The sequence below is a fragment of the Convolutriloba macropyga genome, chromosome 6, assembly GCF_964194025.1.
Source record: "Convolutriloba macropyga chromosome 6, txConMacr16.3, whole genome shotgun sequence".
Taxonomy (NCBI): domain Eukaryota; kingdom Metazoa; phylum Xenacoelomorpha; order Acoela; family Convolutidae; genus Convolutriloba; species Convolutriloba macropyga.
In genome coordinates, this window is record NC_134473.1 from 7912839 (window position 1) to 7934222 (window position 21384).

At 32.7% G+C, this 21384-nt stretch overlaps 1 protein-coding gene across 1 annotated transcript in view; it reads left to right on the top strand.

Moving 5' to 3' along the window:
* The window catches only part of LOC142340661 (uncharacterized), a 42929-nt gene that overhangs the window by 19551 nt on the left and 1994 nt on the right, over positions 1-21384 (top strand). The window contains exons 4-7 of the mRNA XM_075391352.1: positions 3494-3594; positions 6117-6334; positions 8982-9256; positions 14521-14878. Of these exons, the coding sequence (XP_075247467.1) occupies positions 3494-3594; positions 6117-6334; positions 8982-9256; positions 14521-14878 (952 nt within the window). The remainder of the gene's footprint in view (positions 1-3493; positions 3595-6116; positions 6335-8981; positions 9257-14520; positions 14879-21384) is intronic.

Below are 21384 nucleotides of genomic sequence, written 5' to 3' on the forward strand. Positions count from 1 at the left end.
GAAATTTTTGAGAAAGCTCGTAGTATCAACGCCATTAATTTCACTAGCTTTCAAAGAAACCGACAAAATATGCTAAATTATGCCTCCATGGGACAAAAAAAGTTGCTGGCTATTCGTATTTGGTCAATACGACCTTACAACAAGTTTTTGAAGATGAAAATAACAACAGAAAAATACAGGCAGCAACCAAAAATTCAGTAGAAAAGTGCCAGATGAAAGTGTCGAAGCAATTTAAATTATAAATTCTTCTCTGAAAACTTTGTATATGATCCCTTGAATGTCTTCCCTAAACCAATGGGAACTATCAGTATTGGGATAATGTGATAAGATTTCAAAAGGATCCAAAAATTAGGAAAACTACCCGAAAAATTGAAAAAAAAACACATAAAAACTATTGGCCTCGAAGTTTTAAAACTAATAGGTAGAAGATAAAACCGCCAACCAGATCGTTTTTGACTGCTTTAGAAATAAAAAGGGATCCTGTAAGTACTAAGACTGACTAACAGTCCACGGAAAAAAGCTTAGGATCGGTTAATGTTCAAAAAAATTTCGAGAAACTTTTTTTAAAGTCTTAACAGCCATTAAATTCAAAAGCTTTTAACGGAGGTCAAAAAATACGCTCAGAAATAACACAATGGTAGGAAAAAGATGTATTGTCATGCATAGATAATCAATAAGAGATCACAATAAGTTTTATGACTATGAAAACAACAACAGAAGCATGCGAAAACCTAAATTCAGTAGAAAAGTGAGAGAAGAAAACTTCAAAACCATTTAAACCATCAGCTTTTCTCTGAAAAATTTGTCTCTGATCCACTGAAAGTCTTTTCCAAGCCAATAAAATTTGGATAATGAGTATATTTTTGGATAATGTGATAAGAGTTCAAAAGTAACCAATAATACAAGAATATCCAAATTTTTTTTCAAAAATTTTTTGTTTCAGTAAAAAGCAAGTGGGTTCTGTCAATACTGAGACTGACTACCAGTTCACGAAAATTTTTAGATTGGTTAATATTCAAAAATTTTCGAAAAATTATTTTCAAATTCTTAACAGCCATTAAATCCGACAAATTTTTACGGAAGTAAATAAATACGCTCAAATATGCTTCCAAAGGAGTATCAGGATGTTTGTCATGCATAGTTGATCAACAAGACATCACAACAAGTCTTATGACTATGAAAACAACAACAAAATCAGGCAAAATCCAAAAATTCAGTAGAGAGGTGCAAGAAGAAACGGTTCGAAGCCCTTTGAAACCATAAGCTTTTCTCTGAAAAAATTATCTGTGGTCCATTGAATGTCTTCTTGAAGCCAATTGGAGCTTTCATTTTTAGGTTAATGTGAAAAGATTTCAAAAGTAACCAATAATACGGAAATATCCAAAAAAAAAATTTAAAACCTTTTGAAATATTGTGTCATTGAAGTCATATTACTAAAAGTTAGAAGATAAAACCGCCAACTAGATCAAATTGGGTTACAGTAGGACGGAGGAGGGTGCTGTCATCACAGAGACTGACTTACAGTTCAAGATAATAAGTTTATGATTGCTTAGCGTTCGAAAAAGTTTTCGAAAAATTTTATTTAAAGTCTTAACAGCCATTAGCTGTCCACTCAAAGCACTAGATATTTTGACTTAAATCTCATTACGGAACATATTGCACTGTTAGTCAATGAGCCCGTGCCATAAGACTCCAAAAATTTAGTAAAAACTCAAAAACAAATTCAAAATTTCATTTAAAATTACGAAAACTCAGAGTCGAAATTAAAAAAAAATATGAGCAATCCTTGAAAACAATTTCTGTTGTTCATTGGGCTTCATTTGACTGTAAAGGAGGTTTTTCATTAATGGAACCTCGATTTGAAAAGTGGCTTTTCTCTAGGTGACTTATAAAAGCAAAAAATGTAGAAAAGTTTTATAAAAAAAGAGCTCTCCAATAAATTTCGATTTTTTTTATATTGAAGCTCCCTATGTGACCAGAACTAGTTTTTTTTATCGCCTTTAGTCTATTAGGAACACGAAACTGGTTCATTTTTTGGCAAGCAATTTAAGTTTGAAATACATTTTTTATAGAAAATATCTTAATTTGAAGAAAAATCACACTAAAATTGAAGAAATATCCCTTGTTCACACAAAACTTCAATCCTCGATAACTCCTCGAACAAAAACGAAAATCAAAAAAATTTTTTAGTTTTGAATTCTACGCTGGACCAGCTTTTTAATGATACCACTCACATTTCTCTGCGATGAATATATCAATCGGCCAAAATTGACTGAACAAAAAAAACCCATTTGAGTATATAGTTCCTCCCCCCACAAGTGGGGTCGGAACAAAGAATCATGACATGCATCTATAAAAACCATTGAATTCGGAGCTTAGTTTGGTCAATGTTGCATGATCATTTCAAGATTTAGCAATTTACTAAAAGATAACCCTTTTTTTTGCAATAATCGCGAAAGATAACGATCCAGCGTCAACTAAAAGCTGAAACAAAACAATCACATAAATTCCGTCATTTGTCATGTAAAAATTGGAAAGTTAAAAAAAAGTAAAAGCAAGTAAATTTGATTTAAGAGTTTGAAATAATATCTACAAGCGTAGTCTTTGTAATAGCGCGAGAGACAATAACAAAATCTGGTCACTATGATCCACGGTAAATGTTCACAGTTTCGCTGTTTTCGCTTTATGTAGTTTGAATCGTTATTTACTGGAATTATTTTCGTATTTTGTTATTTATTACACAAGATCCTTTTGAGAAAACGATTTTCTGAAAGTTGAGTTATGAGCAAGTGCTGTTCAGCCATCAGCCTTTAACTTTTTAATTACTAAACCGAGGAGATTTCGCGCAACTAATTTTCAATAAATTTTTCCGACCGCATGATATGTTCCCTAATTTCTGTCTAATTAATCTCTTTTGCACGCCGAATTTCTTAACGCTATTAACGAAAAGTGCTGAGCTAAATTTTCAATTTTTTATAAATAGTTTTTGCTGTCAACATAGGGCTTTTTCAACGCAAAAACAGTTACACAAAACGCATAGATATTGGTCAAGAGGTTGATCCTATTATCATATTATGAATAACTCAAACTGCAACAGGCTGAAATTAAAACTTTTTCTTATGAACTGCCTAGTTGTTTCGTTTTTTTTTTTCTGTCCTGATGACAACGTTCACTTCATTCACTTCTTCTGGCACAAATCACTCAATTTACCGTAGCCTGCCACATGTCTGCTGCAATGATGATACCACGGGAGATTTTCAGGAGCAAAAAATGGAATAGTCTCCAAAACTCCAAAAAGAGAAATGCTGCTTTCCAAAAGAAAGTGTTTGATTAACTTAGTGCATTTTGACGCACTTTATCTGAACACCATTCATGTTCAACTTGAGATATTCATAAGTACGAATGGCTATTTCATATGGGTTACTTCATGGGGCCCAAATTTTATAATTTTGTTGATTTTGAGACAATTTTCTCAGACGACATTTCTTTTCAGGTATGCTGCGATTGTGACTCCTGAAAGGTATCGCATGCAATTCGCGGCTTCCACTGTAAGGTGCAAACTGATTGTGGTCTTCATGCTAGCTATAGCAGTGGGTGAGTACTAATTCTTGCGTCTATTTTACCCTCAAACCAGCCCCCTAACTTTTGCTGGGCTGTATTTTTGGTGACAAATACAATTTTTTCTAGGGTGGTCATAATTTCCAGCCTTATGAGGGAAAGAAAAACACTTCTTAAGTGCGAGCTTATCCGTACAAATTATCTTGAAGACCTTTATATACGTGTTTTTTTTTAATTATCACCCTTTTCAGCCCCTACATATTAAGAAGTAGAACGTCCTACATTTCAATTAAATGTGACCCAACAAAATATGTCCAATTTCAATTAAAAAGGATATTTTGCATCACATTTTATCAATTGAGTAATCAAATTTTGTGTAAGAAAAATGTTTTCTTTTGACAACAAGATCTTTTCATTTAGTATTCAACAATATTTAAACGTTTTACTTTTACTAATTTCTTTATTGGCGGGCTGCAGTTATGATATTAAATACAATTCTTATATTTAGAGTGGTCAACATGTAAAGAGGGTAAAACATGTTCAAATACAGGCCTTCTTACAAAATTATACTGAAAAATTTGTCCTGTTTTGTTTCAATTACCACATTTCTCCGTTAAACATGACTGCATCAATTTTTAGGTAACTGAAAAAATTTTGTCTTGACGACCACCGCTTTATGAGGATTAATCGCACTTGCCATGCTCAATCGCCATGCTCAGTTTTTTAAGCAGAAAGAGTTCGACCTATATTGTTATAAAAATGGGATTTTTAGCAATTGGAAATTTTTTTAGCAAAAATCTGGAAAAGAAAGTTGATTTTGTTTTTTATTTTAAAAAACTAGAAATAGCGCGCTTTGTTTTGACTATTTCTTGGCTAAAAAGATAATTCCAAAAACTCATGGCAATTCTTAGTCAGAGTTCCGTCGCATCGTAGCTTCGTAACTCGAAGAAAATATTCGATTTTTGCTCGGAATTCTTCCAAATCGCATTTTTGATACAAATTCAACTCTCGCTCAGAAATTTACGTTTTGCAATACTAAGAAAAGTTGCAAATCATATTCACAGTTTTTTCTTTTTGCAATTCTGCCTAAATTCAATTCATATTCAGACTTCTTAAACGTCGCAATTGTAACAAAATTTAATTCCTAATCAGACTTTTTAATCATCTGAGTTCTGAGTATAATCTCAATTCTTTTTCAAAATTTTATTCACTGCACTAGTAAGAAAATCGTGTCGCAAATTTTTCTGAGAAAAAAAATCAGTTTTCTTTCAGTTTTCTCACTCATTGCAACTCTAAGAAGAGTTAAGATTCATATTCAGAATTTTTACTCATAGCATTTTTGAGAAAAATCGTATTCAGAATTTTTTATCATCGAAGTTCTAATATAAGTTGCAATTCATATTCAGAAATATCAAAAATCGAAATTCCAGGAAACATTGCTTTTCTAGGAAAATCCCATTCATAGTCCGAGTTTTTTTTAACTTTGATTTTCTGCAAAAAAAAATAAATAATGTTCAGATTTCTTACCCATCGCAACTTTAAGAAAATTTTAATTCATATTCAGACTTTTTAATCATTGCAGTTCTGAGAGTAATTGCAACTCTTTTCTGAGTTTTTATTCATTGCAAATTTCAGAAAAATCGCTGATTTTTTTTCAGAAGTTTTTCAGCTCGCAATAACAAGAAAAATTTAAATTTACATTCAGACTTTTTAATCATTGCAGTTTTGAGAATAATCGCAATTTTTTGCTGAGTTTTTTCTTATTGCAATTTTTTGAAAAATCGCTGATTTTTTTAGAATTCTTATTGCTCGCAATCCCAAGAAAAGTTTCAAATTCTTTTTCCTTGTTCGTACTCATTGCAATTGAAAGAAACTTTTTACTAGTGTTAAGAATTCTTAAACATAGCATTTTTGAGAAAAAAAATTCAATTCATGTTCAGAATTTTTACTCATGGCAAGTTTAAGAAGAATTGAGATTCATAGTCCATGTTCGTAATTATTGCAACTCTGAGAAAAAATGCAAATCATATTGAGAATTTGTGCTCTTTGCAGCTGCTAGAAAAGCTTTTTTGTTCAAAATTCTTACTCATTTCAATTCTGAGAAAAATTGCTATTCATATTCAGACTTCTTTCTCATCGATATTTTAAGAAATTTTGCAATTCAGGTTCAGAATTTTTACTGATTGCTTTTGTAACAATAATTGCAACTCATATTCAGAATTCTTTTTCGTCAAAATTATTAAAAAAATGTTTATATTCCTTGCATTTCGGTGCAGTTTCAATTCGTATTCAGTATTCTTACTCACTTACTCATTGCGATTCCAAGGAAAATGGCGAATAATATTCAATACTTTCATACTCATACTCATCATAATTGTGTTCATACTCATCGTAATATTTCAAAAATTACCCAGGTTTTCTGCATTCAACGTTAAAAGCGTAATAATTTTGCTATATTATGCTTTTCCCTATCACAACAGTTCATCACAATCACTAATTTTTTCCCAAACTATCTAAACAAACAATCTTTACTCACAAACAATCTAAACTTATTTCAGGGTTCCTGTGTTGTATGCAATTTTTATTGGCCAATCGGAACGCAATTTTGGTTCTGGAGCTTCTGTGGCATCTTATCCGAATAGTCTTCGTGTCCTATGATGCTGGATGCATGGTGTATGTCTTCTCCAGGGTCGCTAAGACATTCAAAGCTGAGCCATTAATGTTTGGGAGCCGCAACAAGAAAATGTCAGATCACAACAACTCTAGTCGTAACAAGGTTCACCTCCTCTCTTCTTTCCCCCCCCCCAAAAAAGTTAAAAAGATTAATTAACACCAATATTCAAAATAGAGAATCCATTAGATCTATTTTACCATCGGCCCACAGCTATCACAAATCCGTTGTCAAAAATTTAATTTTAATGGAACGTTCAATGGAAGACCAAATGGAAGAGTTTTTCTGCAAACAAAATAAAGTCAAGTACGATTTTAGAGAAACTCAATCTACTCAACTGTCAGTGTTGCTTTTTGTATTGGCAAAATACAATTAATGTATCAAATCATATTTTGGCTGAATTTATTGACTGGGAATAATGTTTCAAAATTCATGCAAAAAAATTAAAAAAAAAAATTAAAAATTTTTTTAGGTGCAGGCCGTATAATTGAATAATGAGGTTTCAAAGTGGGAAACAATAAGAAACAGTGTAGCCCAGGGAACAGTGCTAGACTTCTGAAACTTATATTATACATCAATAATATAATAGATAAAATAGAATGTAATTTCAAAATAGTTCAGTTTATAGATGATACTTGTGTAATAACTAACAATAACCGGATCTTTGTTTGTGCCCCCCCAGTACCTTATGGTCCCCCAATTACATAGCACTCGTCATTACATGGTAAATCATTGTGTAAAAATTTTGCACCTGTTTCTGGGGTCTGCAAATAATATGCACCCACTAAGTTGGGGCAGGGCACAAACGAAAAACCAATCAAAGGCTCTGCAGAAAATTGCGAAAAGTATTGCATATAAATTTGAAAAACAATTGCATAATGAACTACGTAAAGAACTGCAAAATGAAGTAATATGCTGCAGCACACGGTAATTTCTCAGAACTTTTAATGAAACGAACAATTGAGGAGATATTTGGTCAAGTGTTCTTTTTTATTAAAGTCAGTCGCCACAAAATTTGGTTTAACGACATTTGTAATAACAGTTTTAAAATTACTCTTTGTATAATTTTTCAACTAGCTGCAGCTGTTTATAGCTTTTTCAACGTATTTCAATCCAGAGACTAGGCACAATTTTGACTGTCTTGTTATTAAAAGGTCATGAAAAAATTCCATCTTTATCTCACAGTGGTGCATACCGAGAATTGAAAAGACAAAGTTGTTTTAACTGAGGCGAAATATCAGGAAATTTGAATGCACTTAATGCTCTGCTTGGGCATATTTTTTTGCAGTAAATCACTCCAAAACGATAAAACTTTGAGAAGTCAATTTATCACAAAACTTAAAATCGCTAATAAATTTGCAACTTTCGATTGATCCTTAATTGAACAAATGATTAGGTCTTTTTACATCAGAATTCCATTTTTTTAGTCAAGCCTCAAAAATTTTCAAGAGAGGGTAATTTAAGAGACATATAACTTTTGGTACTTCCCGCACCTAATACCAAGTCCGTTTCAGTACTGGGTAAATCTTATTACAAGTGTCATTTCCTTACTCAATTAAAGCTAAGATCATGTCACTGTTTACACCTGGCAGTCTAAATCAAAGTCTCGGCCTAGACTTGGCACGTCTAAATCCAGGTCTTGGCCAAGACTTGCCAATTATTGCTTCAAGTCTTGTCCAAGACTTAGCAAGTCTAAATTCATGTCTTCATGTCTTGGCCACGACTTGACAAGACTAAATCAAAGTCTAACTAGTCCGAAATAGGTCAGTAAAACGCAAAAAATTAGCCGAAAATTGAAAAAAAGGACTAAAAAAGGTCCGAACAAGGCCAGACCTAATATCAAGTCATTAACTAAGCTTCAAATGCCTGAAAAACGGCTGAAAACGGCCCAGAAAAAGCTGAACACCTGTATTGATCCATTGTGACCCCTGGGTCCTATAGTGCCCTCTGGTATCAATTGGCATCAGTTGTGAAGAACCGCGGATTATGGATGAAATGTTGCAAGAATTATTGAAGTCAATTTGCAAGTTTTATCCAAACCTTGACCAAGACTTGTCAGACTTGCGTGATTTGCAATTAGATTTGTCCAGTACTGAAAAACGAAATATGTTTTGCATGTAGACTTGCATAGAACTGATTATGACTTGGTATTCGGTCCAGGATTATAGAATCTTCCTATGCGAAATATTATTAATCGAAAACGTGCCACGACGTTAATGCATGACTGATTATGACATCAGAGGAAGAAATAACACACCCACTAGGCAGAGTCGTCAATTTGCCGAAAGCGGGGTCTGCTAACCTAGATCCCGTGTCAAGGAAAAATCAGAAAAATATGTGAATTTATGTATTTTCACTGCTACCAGGTGATAAAGGTTTTTCACCGCATTCACCTCTCATATTACAAAATCTTCCGCATTCACCCCTTGTCTTACATAATTTTGCGTTGAATGGCGGTGACACCTCGACCCGGGGTAGGTGTAGTCCAGAAGGACTTGGATCGCGGACAGAGTGGGCGGTTGGTGCGACCCAAGATCATAAGCTTGACGATTATTTGGTTTAAGTGTGCCTGCAGAACTTAACCCGCGAGGTACTGCTTCGGGCCAGAGCGATTCTATCAATATGCCAAAAAAAATTGAGAAAATAGTTCCACAAATATTATTGCAGTTTATATTAGTTTTTAATACTCTTTTTGATACGTTAATTGTCTTATATTACATAAGGATAGAGTGCTGATTAAGGCTTGTTTCAGTCTCTTGAGAAAAGTGGGAAGGAGTGCAAAGATCAGGTGTTTCTTTATCCAACTTTTCCCACCGTGACTCCGTCTGTGGCAGCAAGCGATGGAACTTGTGACTACCTCAATGGTGATCATAAACTGACCAAACAAAACCAACTTGCTAGTTACAGAACCACTCCCGAGAAAGTGTCCAATGTAAGCTTCAGTACTGTGTACCCTAGCAGTATGGGTCTTAAACGACAACGCAGACAATTCTCTGTCCAGTTTCTATCAGCATCCGACTGCGTCAAGTAAGACGGTTTCTACCCTTTTATAAGACTGCTTTATCTTCACTTTGGGGCTGACCTTTCACTTTTTTAGACTGTTCTTCGAAAACTCATTACTCAATTGTGCTTTACAAATTGAGACTAATTAATAATTAATTTATGTAAAAATATAGTAAACAAGTATCCTGAATTCAGTCAGTTTTTAATTGCTCTCGAACCAAATTTGTAGCAATTATTGTAAAAGTGTTGATCTTTTTATGCAGGTTTTTCGCTTGACTGGGATCGCGAGGTCAATGGTTCGAATCCTGGTGTGATCAGCTATTTTTGCATCCATAAATAAAAATGTATCTAGGCAACGCTCCCTGAATTAAATTACTTCGCCTGTCGTTCGTGAGCAATTCTTCTAACATTAGTCAGTTTATGTTTTTACTGAAAAAAATCTACTGCATGGCCTCTTCCACGTCTGCCTAATTCTAAATTGAAATAGTACCAAGTGACACTTGCCTCCAGTTCCTTAGTTGATAAATTTCCAATTTTTAAACATAAGAAAATATCGGTAGCGTCGTTTTGTTCTAGCCAAAAACGACAAAAACTCCTATGATCTTTTCGTCGGTATTGTCGCTTTTGTTCAGTATTTAACATAACAAAGATTCGATATCGTTGTTTTTTAAACGTAAGACAGATTCGGTATCGTTGAGAGAAACACCAGGATCTTTTAAACTCCTGGTCTAAAAGCAGATTAATCAAGCAGACTAGACAAAAAGCAGTCGGGTTTAGGCGTTTTCAAACCTCACCAACCCTCAAAAAATTTGCTTACAAACTACACGAAAGTATGACAAAACTCATGGAGTGTGTTATAATCAACAGAATTTTCATCAATATTCAACAAGTATGTTACATTTTTGAATTCCAAAATAACCCGGAAATTTATATTCCTTCATTTATTTTTTTGAACGAGCTAACAATGAAGTTTCAATGATTTTGCACATTCTATCAGAAAAATTATCTAAGAAGTACGTTTGAAATGACTGCAAAATATTCGTATAATTACGTTTGACTACATTATAAACAGAAAAATTATATATTCTTATGGAAAAAACCGATAATTTCTTACGTCCAGAACCAAAAAACCGACGATCTGCTAAGTTTAAATACCAAACATACCGAATCTTCTAAAATCGAACATACCGAATCTCTCTTACGCCCAAAAATGACGATACGCATATTTCTTACGTTCGAAACCAACAATACCGAACAAACCGAACATACCAAAGATTTCTTACATTTTTTTTTCGTTTTTGCTGTATTTTTCTTTAATTATTACTGTTTTAGTGAGAAAATGCTTTTCAAGCTTCCAAGAAGTTTTTGAGATCCATGAGATTTGGCATATTATTACAGCTGCAAAAATGAATTTTAAAAAAGACACTTTAAGGTAAGTTTTTTTTTAAAGTTAGTACTTAGAATTTATTTAACAACTCTTTAAAAAACATTTTGAGCATATTGCCGGCTATCAAAGAAAAGAAACGATGAAACACTTGATCCATTAATTCCTAAACAACTTTTTAAGCTAGTTGTTGTTAGTAGCATTTTCCTCTTTTGGAAAAGAAATCAGTTGTGAGATTACAACTCACATAGTAGTTTCAGCAAATTTGGAAAAACTGTTAGAGGAAACAAAAAGTTTTTGTCAGTTGAGGCTAGAAGCGGTTCTATATACTTCTCTCTCTCTCTCTATACATATATATATATATATATATATTTATATATATATATATATATATATATATATATAAACTTTATTAAATCTAAACTATTAAAAGCTGATTTGAGGAATCATTAAATTGCAACCGGTTGATTTCCGTCGGTGTTTTTCAGATTTCGGCCCAGATTTTAAAAATAGCTTTATAAGCGAGCGTGGAAAACAGTGACATTAAAGCGAAACAAGGCGGCTCGGTAATGTGCGTACGCACATCATGTTCCGACCCCGCTCATCCACATTCTTAACTTAATTGGCTACCAAATGATGAAGAGATCAAAAACATACATGTCGTTCAAAAAACAACCAATAGAATACAATAATGCCACGCTAGAGGGCCGATGAAAGTTTTTCATAATAAAACTACTAATAAAACTACAACTCGATATCTACAATAAAAAAAACAAAACAAAATCAAACTAGCATCAGATAAAACCTAAACAAACAGTTTAACCTATACTTCATTAGAAAAAATACGGGACCGGTTCTCAATGCAACTGATTAACAGGTCGACACAAAAATGAAAAAAATAGCGAAGAGGTGCTAAGTTAAAAAATACGTTTCTGTTTTTGAAAACAAATAACTTTAAAGTTATTTATGTCATTAGATATCACTTGAAATCAGTGAAATTTTTATTTATATCTCCATAGGAAGCAATTGAGACAAGCCACAATCTAATCTTCAATTGCGCAAAATATTGAAGCCAGTGGGACTAACGATTTTTGTTAAAATCCAAAAAAAAAAACAAAAATCCTCTAAAATGTACAAATGTGTAAAAATCTCAATTATTTTATGAAGTCTCGTAGAAAAAGTAGTAAAAAAGCCGAGAACAAAAGTTTGCAGCTAAAATTGTTATAAGGTCTAATTTATAGCTCACTGCAAACGAGTTGTGACCTGTGTTTACAGAGACTGAGCTACACTTTGACCGAAAAACTTTTTAAAAAAATTGACGAAGCTCAAAAACCCAAAAACGTTTTGGAAACAAATATTTCCAAAAGTCAGAACAGATTTAAGATTTTAACAAAAAGCGATCTATTTAATTGCAACACCTCAAGAAGCCAATTGGGCCTGTTAATAACGAGACCATGTCACGACCCCACAAATTAGCAAATACATAACGAACAAACAAAGAAGCCAAAACTTCAAAGAATTTTATGACATCACAATATTCAAGGCACTATACTTATAAGATGCTACTTGCAAGAACTGTTAATCATCCTTTTTTTCTCATCCAAATATCAACGAGCGTTTCCTATAAAGGGATAACGTAGACACGACAAGAAAAAAAACCCGAAAATTGCGCAGTATAGAAATCCCAAAAAACTTTTTTTGAAAATATTTGGTCGAACAATCAGTCACAACGTATAACAAAGCGCAATGTTGTATAACAAGTGGTTGAATTATCAAATTGAAACTTCTAATTAGTGGGTTTGAGTTAAATGATGAAAAAACTAAAAACAAAGAGAGAAAGTTGAAAAAAAATCTGTTTTAAAAATTTTACTTGAAGGTCTTTAAAAAAAACTTGAAGGTCAATAAAACAAACAGCTATAAACTGAAATCTTTATCTAGGTGCAGTTATACGTCCTGGGGAAGCAATTGATATGTATCGTTATAAAGTATGTGGCAGACAACAACAAAAGGAAAGACAAAAATGGAAAAAACTACAAAAAAATCCACAAAAATTTGCGAGATATTTTGTTCTCAGCCTAAAATGCATAAACTATTATAACATAAAACAATTAACATATTAAGATACGCATTTTTCCAACACTGTTCAGTTTTCTTTCTATGCTTTCTTTCAATTGGATTTGCCAACAATGTGATAATTCGAGAAGGAAACAGAATGGACTCATAAAAAAATGCAATTATGCTCAAAATTGAAAACGAAAATAAAACTAATTGAAAACGCGTAGTATCAAAGTATCAAAACCAGCAAAACATTAGTTGATTATAAAAACAGTTCCAACCGTAATTTTTTACGGGCACGAAATTGGTTTCTGCCTGTTTTTACTGAGGCTGCGCGCGAAGTTGAGAGAAAAAAGATAAAATAGTGGCAAAGTTCAAAAATTCCACGATATTTTCCTAAAACAAAAAACTCAAAGTCATAACACACAAAAGATAACAACCGAAATAATTTTGTAGGTTCATCTATACTTCCTAAAAAGCTAAATGCATCTTAGATTGGGGACACCAAGTCGTTGGGCTTCAAAAAGTATAACATATGAAACCAAAACTCAAGAAGTCTATAAAATTTTACGAAAACACTTGGTCAAAGCCATAAAAACCACGAGCTTAACTCTGAAACCATATTATTATTTCGTTGAACATCTTTTTTGTAAATAGTATCTGTCATTAATTGAGCCCTGATTTGAGATTCTTGTCAGGAATTTACATAAAAAATTTTACATAGCGGAAATGTTTTGAAAAAAAGTTCGCGCCCCATTTACATTTAAATCTGAACAATTTTTTCATTGTAAGGATCCACGGTGAGATCAAAATCAGCGCAGATTTTGCTGCGTCTATCGAAACAGTCAATTGTTCAAATGATTGCGATCAGTTTTTAAACAATTTTTTCTGTTTGTCAAAAAATAAATAATGCTTTTTTTGTAATTAACGAGTTTAAATTTGCAAAAGACTTGCAAAATTATAATCCAGAAGAGTCTTAAAGCCAGCAAGATTATAATTAGCTCTTTTCGGAGCTTAAGAGAGTTCGACCGCAGCTTTAAAGTGTCTACTTCCTGCAAAATTAAAGCAAGTGAGTTAAAAAAAAGCAAATGTGGTCCCATTTTTCTCGAAAGCATAAATTCTAGCTGAAAAAAACTCGGATCGAACAACTCAGCAACCCTATTTTATCTTTAGGTATGAAATAACATTACAGTTTATAAATTTAACATTTTTAAAGCAAATTTGGTCAAAAATACTGAAAATGTGAACAAAAACAACAATTATTCACAAAAATTTAAACCTCGATAACTCCCTATAAAAACCGAAAATTGAAAAAATCTTTTTAATTCCATTTTCTACGCTGAACTGGCTTTCTAATGATACCACTCACAACTCTCTACGATGATTATATCGATCGGCCAAAATTGACTGAACAAAAAAAACCATTTGAGTATATAGTTCCTCCCTCCCCACTAAAGTGGGGGTCGGAACAATTAGTATAAATTTGAGAAAATTGGAATGATCGATCACATTTGTCCACTGTTTGTTTTTGATCTATCCTAGAACAAAAACTGCTATCAAAGTTCTTAATAATTAAGTGCTTAAGCGGAATTCAAAGAGAGCCTCATAATTACTTATTAAGAAAACAAAAGTTTTTTTCTAATTGCGTAATAAAAAGGTAAGTCGCTGGTTTGAACATAATTATAGCATTGTAATAAAGAAAATTTTGTTTTGGAAATATATCTTAGATCACTGTTAATAAAAAATTAACTTTTATATTAGTTAATGCAATTTATACACGCTAGAGCCACTAACGGTAAACACGGACCACTAAAGAAAAACTAACCCAAACTAGAGTACGTCTTTTTAGCAGAATTGAGTTTGACAAGTTCAACCACAAACCGGACCGCAAAAAGCAGAGCTGTGCAAGTATTTCATCTGCGTGTAAAATATCTTCTACCTCCATGTACAACAGTGAGACATGCGAGGCACTCAACCACAGACCCAGACGAGGCCGAAAGCGACGATCAATTGGCCTGGATGCGAGCCGGAAGGGTGGATGGGGTTCAAGTGTGAACAAATACTCGCCCGCTTATCACCAGAAGTTGGTGACTTGGACTTTGTTCGTGATAACAGTGGCATTTATTTTATCAAACATGCCTCACTTTTTCATGGAGGCCATAATGTTTGTTGTCATCCGATTTCATCTCATTCAGCGTCTACCAAATGTAAGTTCTGGGTTTTTTCCAGAGCCCAACTTTCGCTTGTTGTTGGTGCATATCATTTGGACCACAGAAGCGGACGCTACAATTTTTCACATAATGATTTACTATATATGTAAAGGCACGTGCTCTATGGTTACAGAAAAACTCCAAGTTTTAAAAAAAGAGAGATACAAGTTAAAAAAGTTAGAAAGTTTACACAGTTTCAAAATACCTAAAGTCTGCTGTGCCAGAAGTTAAAATACCAGAAGTTTCTATATACTTAGCCAGAGGTTGACCTTCAAGAACTTTTGCAAATTGCAAATTAGCAAATTGCATGTTATAAGTATATTTTACGTGACTCTGCCTGAAGTCACGTAGTTTCTGGCGATCATCGAGAACGGCTGATTTATTCGAGATGTAAGTCAGAATCAAGAATCAAATTTAGCAGATTTTGCAAGTTTTAATATGACGACAGTTTTAAAATCTGGCTTTGCATATAGGAAACTCTATGCATATATAAAATCTGTCATTACTGAGATCTGGGATCTTAAAAAACATTTTTGCGGACGTTTCAACTTCTGTTTCGTTAAATTAGCTGCAGTTTATAAAAGCATATAAGTTTTTGCATAGCACACTCCGTTTCTATCTAAAAAATTGGCATGAATAAGCGGCGAGTAAATTTTTTCAAAACCTTTTTTCAATGTTTTTTCCGAACACTTAGTTTGTGTTTAATTATGAAATTCATAGATACATTACTTTGCAATTTAATCTCTTCAACATTGTACTGTGTAATAAGATATTTAAATGGAAATTTGGAGATTTTTGAGTGCCTTAAGTTCATTTGCGTTTGAAATTGATAAACATTAATAATTCTTTGGTATATCTGATTTTGAAACACACGGATTACTCAAATCAGTTGGTTGGAAATTCTTATTAGATGCAAAATGCCCAATAAAACGGATGTCCAGTTATTATAATGGTCGGTTCAGAAACAAAATAGAATTAATTGCTAAATTTGGCTTTTAACTTTTAATGTATTTGATTGCACCACATATTTGGAAACAATCGTCTTTGTTTTCGAAAAATTTTTCCTTTCGGAGTTTCATCATCTCATCTAAAATAGATTTTTTCAAAAGTAGTCTCTTCGCGATTTGAGCATTTGAATCGGCTACTTTCATTTCAGAGTTGCTTTTGATCCAGAATTTGGTAGAACTTATGAAGTTTATGACCTATTGATTCTATACTTGAATGCGTCAGCTTTTGCCATAATTAGAATTTCTGAATAAAAAAACTGTTGTAAATTGTATTGTGATGTCTAGAGACAACTGCACGTTTAACTGGCAACTCTTCTTTAAGTAAACATTTTTGTCATTTTTAAAATTGTTTTCTTCTGTCAGTTTTTTTGGTTTTTGTTCCGATTAGAATTTGTTGTTTTCTTTGTCATTTAACAAATTTTTTCTCGGGTTTCTATCTCGTTTGTTTTTGAAATAAATGATTGGACGTAAAACGAAAACATAAGATTTGATATATATTAGCTGCATTTTTGATTGCGTGCCATGATTCATATTACATGGTTCCTTGTTAAGATGTCCAAACTTTTGTTACGACCTGTAATGTTTCATCACATCATTTTTTTCATTAATCATTTTTTTCGACATACTTACAATTGATTTTCGCCAAAGTTGTCAGCATATAAAATTATCTGTCCATCTTTTGTTTGTTTTCAGTTTCGTGTTCAATATTTTTCATTGTTAATTTGAGCCAACATGTCTTTGAAGCCTCCGAAAATTTTTTCACTCAACCTGTTTTCTTTTACAATTCACAAAATGTCTGATGTATGCTTTAAAATATCAGTTTTCGATATTTTGCAAACACAAAATGAAAAAGTATCTAACGTTAGAATAAAACATACGGATTAATATTTTGACAGGATTTTGTAATGAAATTACTTACGAATTTTGCCAAATCAGATTTCGAAGCATTTGAAATGTTCTGTATCTTTACGGAAATTTTTCTTCTAATGTTTCAATTTAATTGTTAAGAACTTTAAACTTTGTTAATTCCTCTGAAATGAGAAGCAACGATTGTAAACGTGCGTCAATTTATGCAGATTTTTCGCATGATTGTTCTTGCGTTTTTCTTCCGGAATTATCTTGACTTCACAGGTGACTTTTTCACGCACTCCTTCTTGATTTTTGAGTGATTACAATTGCTCGCATTCCGAAGTAAAGTTTGTTGTTCAAACAAAACCGATTGTTAGAGGTACGAAGTCAGGACCTGATAGTCGAGTTGTTAAAGCCACTGTCTTAGTGTCAAAATGGTTCTGAGAAGTGCGGAGTTCAAAACCCAACCTTAGTCTGAAAATTTTGCACCCATAAAGAAAGATTTATCTAGGCTACAGCCCCTGAAATAAATTGCCGCGCCTGCAATTCGAGAGCAGTTGTTCCAACTTTAGTCGGTTTATGTTTCTAAAATTAACGTTGCCTGATTTTACATTACATTTACTATATCTATTAAAATCTAACTCTGGTAGTGATCTTGTTCTTTGAAAGGCTTAAAGTTCTCTTTTTATTACAGTTATAGCTGTTAATAACTTCTAAAATGTCTTCCTTTTTTCATTTAATTGTTTTTGTATATTCGTTGAAACATTTTTGCAAGATATAAACTTCATTTCTGATCAATACGATGCGTGAAAGTTATCTTGCCAGTTTCTAAAATTCGACAAATTTTTAAAAGCATTAAAACACAAGTTCGAATTTTAATATTTTGAATGATCTGGCAAGATTTTGATTTCACATTTCTTTATAAAACTTTAAATTTTTACTTCTTCAACAACCCAACAAAGTGAGATATCAAAAATTCAAACGTTCTCAAAAGTTTTTTGCATCATTTAAGACCCAAATACCCTTAAATGTCAATGTACTAGAAATTTGTTTTTATAATTATCAAACATTGAGGCTAATCGCCTCATGTGAAAGCTTCACTGTGCTGTGTTTTAACAATGATTTACAAGACAATAGGTCAATGATTCTCTTTTTCCCTCTTAATGGGGTATGCTAGTTTTACAAATAGCCTCAATATTTGTTCCGCATTTTCCCCGATTTGGTCTTGATATCCGGAACATATAATCAGATGAGTTTAATGTCAAGATGGGCATAATTGATTACTTTGATGTAAGTGATATGTTATTATCAGGTCAAAGTGTTGCTAAGTTTATTATGCAAAGGATGCTATTTTTTTGCAAAACCTGAGCTCCACCCACTTTTTGCTACTGTTCACATCTGAAAGCACTTGACTTATCACTATCAGCTGACAAGAATTGTCAAGAAAAAAACGTTGCAGGACAAGTCCTGACGTACAATTCAAAGAATTTTCATTGACTTAACAAAACAAACTAGACCTAGAACCGACAATGAGTGAATTGGGAAAACCATTTTTATACAAATCAGATCAAGAAAATATAAGAAAAGAAAATCAATGTTAAAATGCCGCATGTGAACAAAAAAAACCACTAGCGAGAAATGGAAATTTGGTTCAAACAACAAACTAGGGCTAGAATGAGCTATGAATGGTCTGGAAAAATCATTTAGAAAAAAATCCTATCAAAAAAATCGAAAAAACGAAAAATCAATATGAAATTTCTGCATGTGAACAAAAAACCACTACCAAGAAGGCAAATTTTTGTTCAAATACCGTATTCTAACTCCACTTTAAAATTTGAGTAAAAAAATCACGCTGCAAAACCACTCGCTTTTTCGCTTCATTTCCTGTTTCCGCGTGACCAAAATGACTTCTGCAATTTGGCTTTAAAAACCATGAAAATATGTGAGCAAATCTTAAAAAAAAGACAGCACCCCAATACAATTCAAACTCTTTGAATTGCAAAAAACATAGCAGGCAAGTCCTGACGTACAAATCAAAAGATTTTTTTATTAATTAAACAAAACACTGGACCTAGAACGGACTATGAGTGAGTTTGTGAATTAGGAAAACCATTTCCGAAAAAATCAGATGAAAAAAAATTGAAAAAAATCAAAGTCAGAATGCAGCATGTGATTAAAAAAAAACTAGGCCTAGAAAGAAATATGATTGGATTGGGAAAACCATTTAGATAAAAATCTGATCCAGAAAATCGAAGAAAATAAATAATTAAAGTGAAATTAAAACCACTAGCAAGAAAGCGAACTTTTGTTCAAACACAGTTTCCTCGCTCTACTTTAAAATTCATATGAGTCTCAGGGTATTAGGCCGAAGCTGGATAAGGTGAACCCCAAAAACTCAACCAATTTTTTTACACTTTCGTTGAAGTCAAAAGAAAATAAACTTAGACAGTTAAAATTGTACTCAAAGTTTACTTGAAACAATGAAGTACACGAACGTCACTAAACTCATAAAAACATCACTTTTTTAAAATATGAAATTAAAATTTTGCTTCATTTCATTTGACGTAAAATCCCCAATTATGCCCAGGTTTTTTCTGAAATTTATCGTTATTTATAAAAAACAAGCAGAAAATTTTTCTGAAACCTTTTCCATGTCAGCCGCTCACTTTTGACAAATGTTTCTGCCCGACAACACAAAGGGTGTGCAAGTGACCTAATTTTTTGAAAAGAGTACTTTTCGTATTTGTTCTTTATCAACGCATTTTCCAGAAAAAACATGTTCCTAATTTTGCCTAATAATTTAGTTTTTAGCAAGAATTAATTTTTGTCTAACAGTGCATTTACCGTCTATCCCACTTTTCCTATTGGACAGATTTTTAAAATTTTTTAGTTGAGCGTGAAGCTTTTGTTTGAACAACTTGTTCCATAGCGCATTGTGCACTACATAACAAGCGGTAGCCAATACAAAAGTTGCCGAAAACTGAGCTAAACTGGTTATAGTTGTTCCCAACCACTTGTGGGGGAGGAACTATATACGGAAATGGGTTTTTTTTGTGCAGTCGAGTTTGGCCGGTCAAAGTTTTCTATGTCACCCGCTTATTTTGACAAATGTTTTCGACCGACAGCACAAAAGGTGTGCAAATGACCTAATTTTTTGAAAAGAGTATATTTCGAATTTGTTCTATATCAACGCATTTTCCAGAAGAAACATGTTGTTAATTTTGCCGAAAACTTCAGTTTTTAGCAAGAATTAGTATTTGTCTAACAATGCGTTTACCGTCTATCCCACTATTCCTATTGGATAATTTTTTAAATTTTTTTAGTTTAGCGTGGAGCTTTTGTTTGACCAACTTGTTCCATAGCGTATTGTGCACTAAATAGCAAACGGTAGCTAATACAAAAGTTGCCAGAAACTGAGCTAAACTGGTTATAGTTGTTCCCAACCACTTTGGGGGAGGAACTATATACGCAAATTTGTTTTTTTTTGTTAAGTCGAGTTTGGCCGGTCAAAACGTTCATCGTAGAGGATTCAGACTTGAATCTTTAAAAAGCCCGTGCAGTGTTGAATATGGAATTAAAAAGATTTTTTGATTTTCGTTATTTACGGTAATTATCGAGGTTTAAAGTTTTGTGATTATCAGACAAAACTCTGTTGTGAAACCAAAAGCATTGTTGTAAAACCATTGTTGTACAGAACTCAGTTGTAAAACCAAAAACATTCACATTTTTTGTATTTTTTGACAAAATTTCCGCCAACTGCGCTTAAAATTGTTAAAATTGTCAACAACAAGTTTTTTTTGGTTTTACTTTTACGGATAGAGGAAGTTTGTCGATAGGTTTTTATCCGAGATTTTCATTAAATTTCTCTGTACAAATTTTGTTACCTTTTTGAATTTTGGATTCTCAAATCAAAACGGCTCCAAATACGCTTTTTTATCCCACTTCGGAAGTAGAGGCTTACATCTGCTGTCAAGGTTGTTGAAAACTCAAAAATAGCTAGTTATACTTTTGTTTCCCATAGGAGTCTGTCTTCTGGAACTAAAATTTAGCCAGTTACCGGAAAATTGACTTCTTAATTATACAAAATGCATCAATTTTTTGGTTTCATTGAATTACTTCAATTGCTAGTTGTTCTTTTTTACAAAAATTGTTTTTGTTACACAAGTAACAAAATCAGGACTAGAAATGGACTCATCTTGGATTCTTACAATCTGAAATTAGTCGGAGTATATTGGTCGGAATATAGCGGTCAGTTTCAAAAAATTTTTGCAAATTCATTTTTTTATGTTGATTACTGACCAGAACGGTTTCAAGTCAAAACCCTAATTAAAGACAGGTTCTACATGCAACAAAATGAAGCAAAAAGAATATACAATATGTCTTCAAAGAAAAGATCATAGTTTTTTGACTTTGACAATTTCTTTTTGTAAACTTTAATTCATTTCATGATGCAGCTTTAAAAATTCGTCTCATTAATCATTGATCCATTTAAACTTATTCAGAGCTATCAGTGAATCTATAAAATGCTTTCAGTTGTTATCTGATGCCTATGTTTCTTATGACTTTAAATATATTTCTTTTTTGGAAATAGCAATGATCTTTGGAAGTTTGCCCATTCTTTATCTTAATTTTATCCATCTCAAGTAG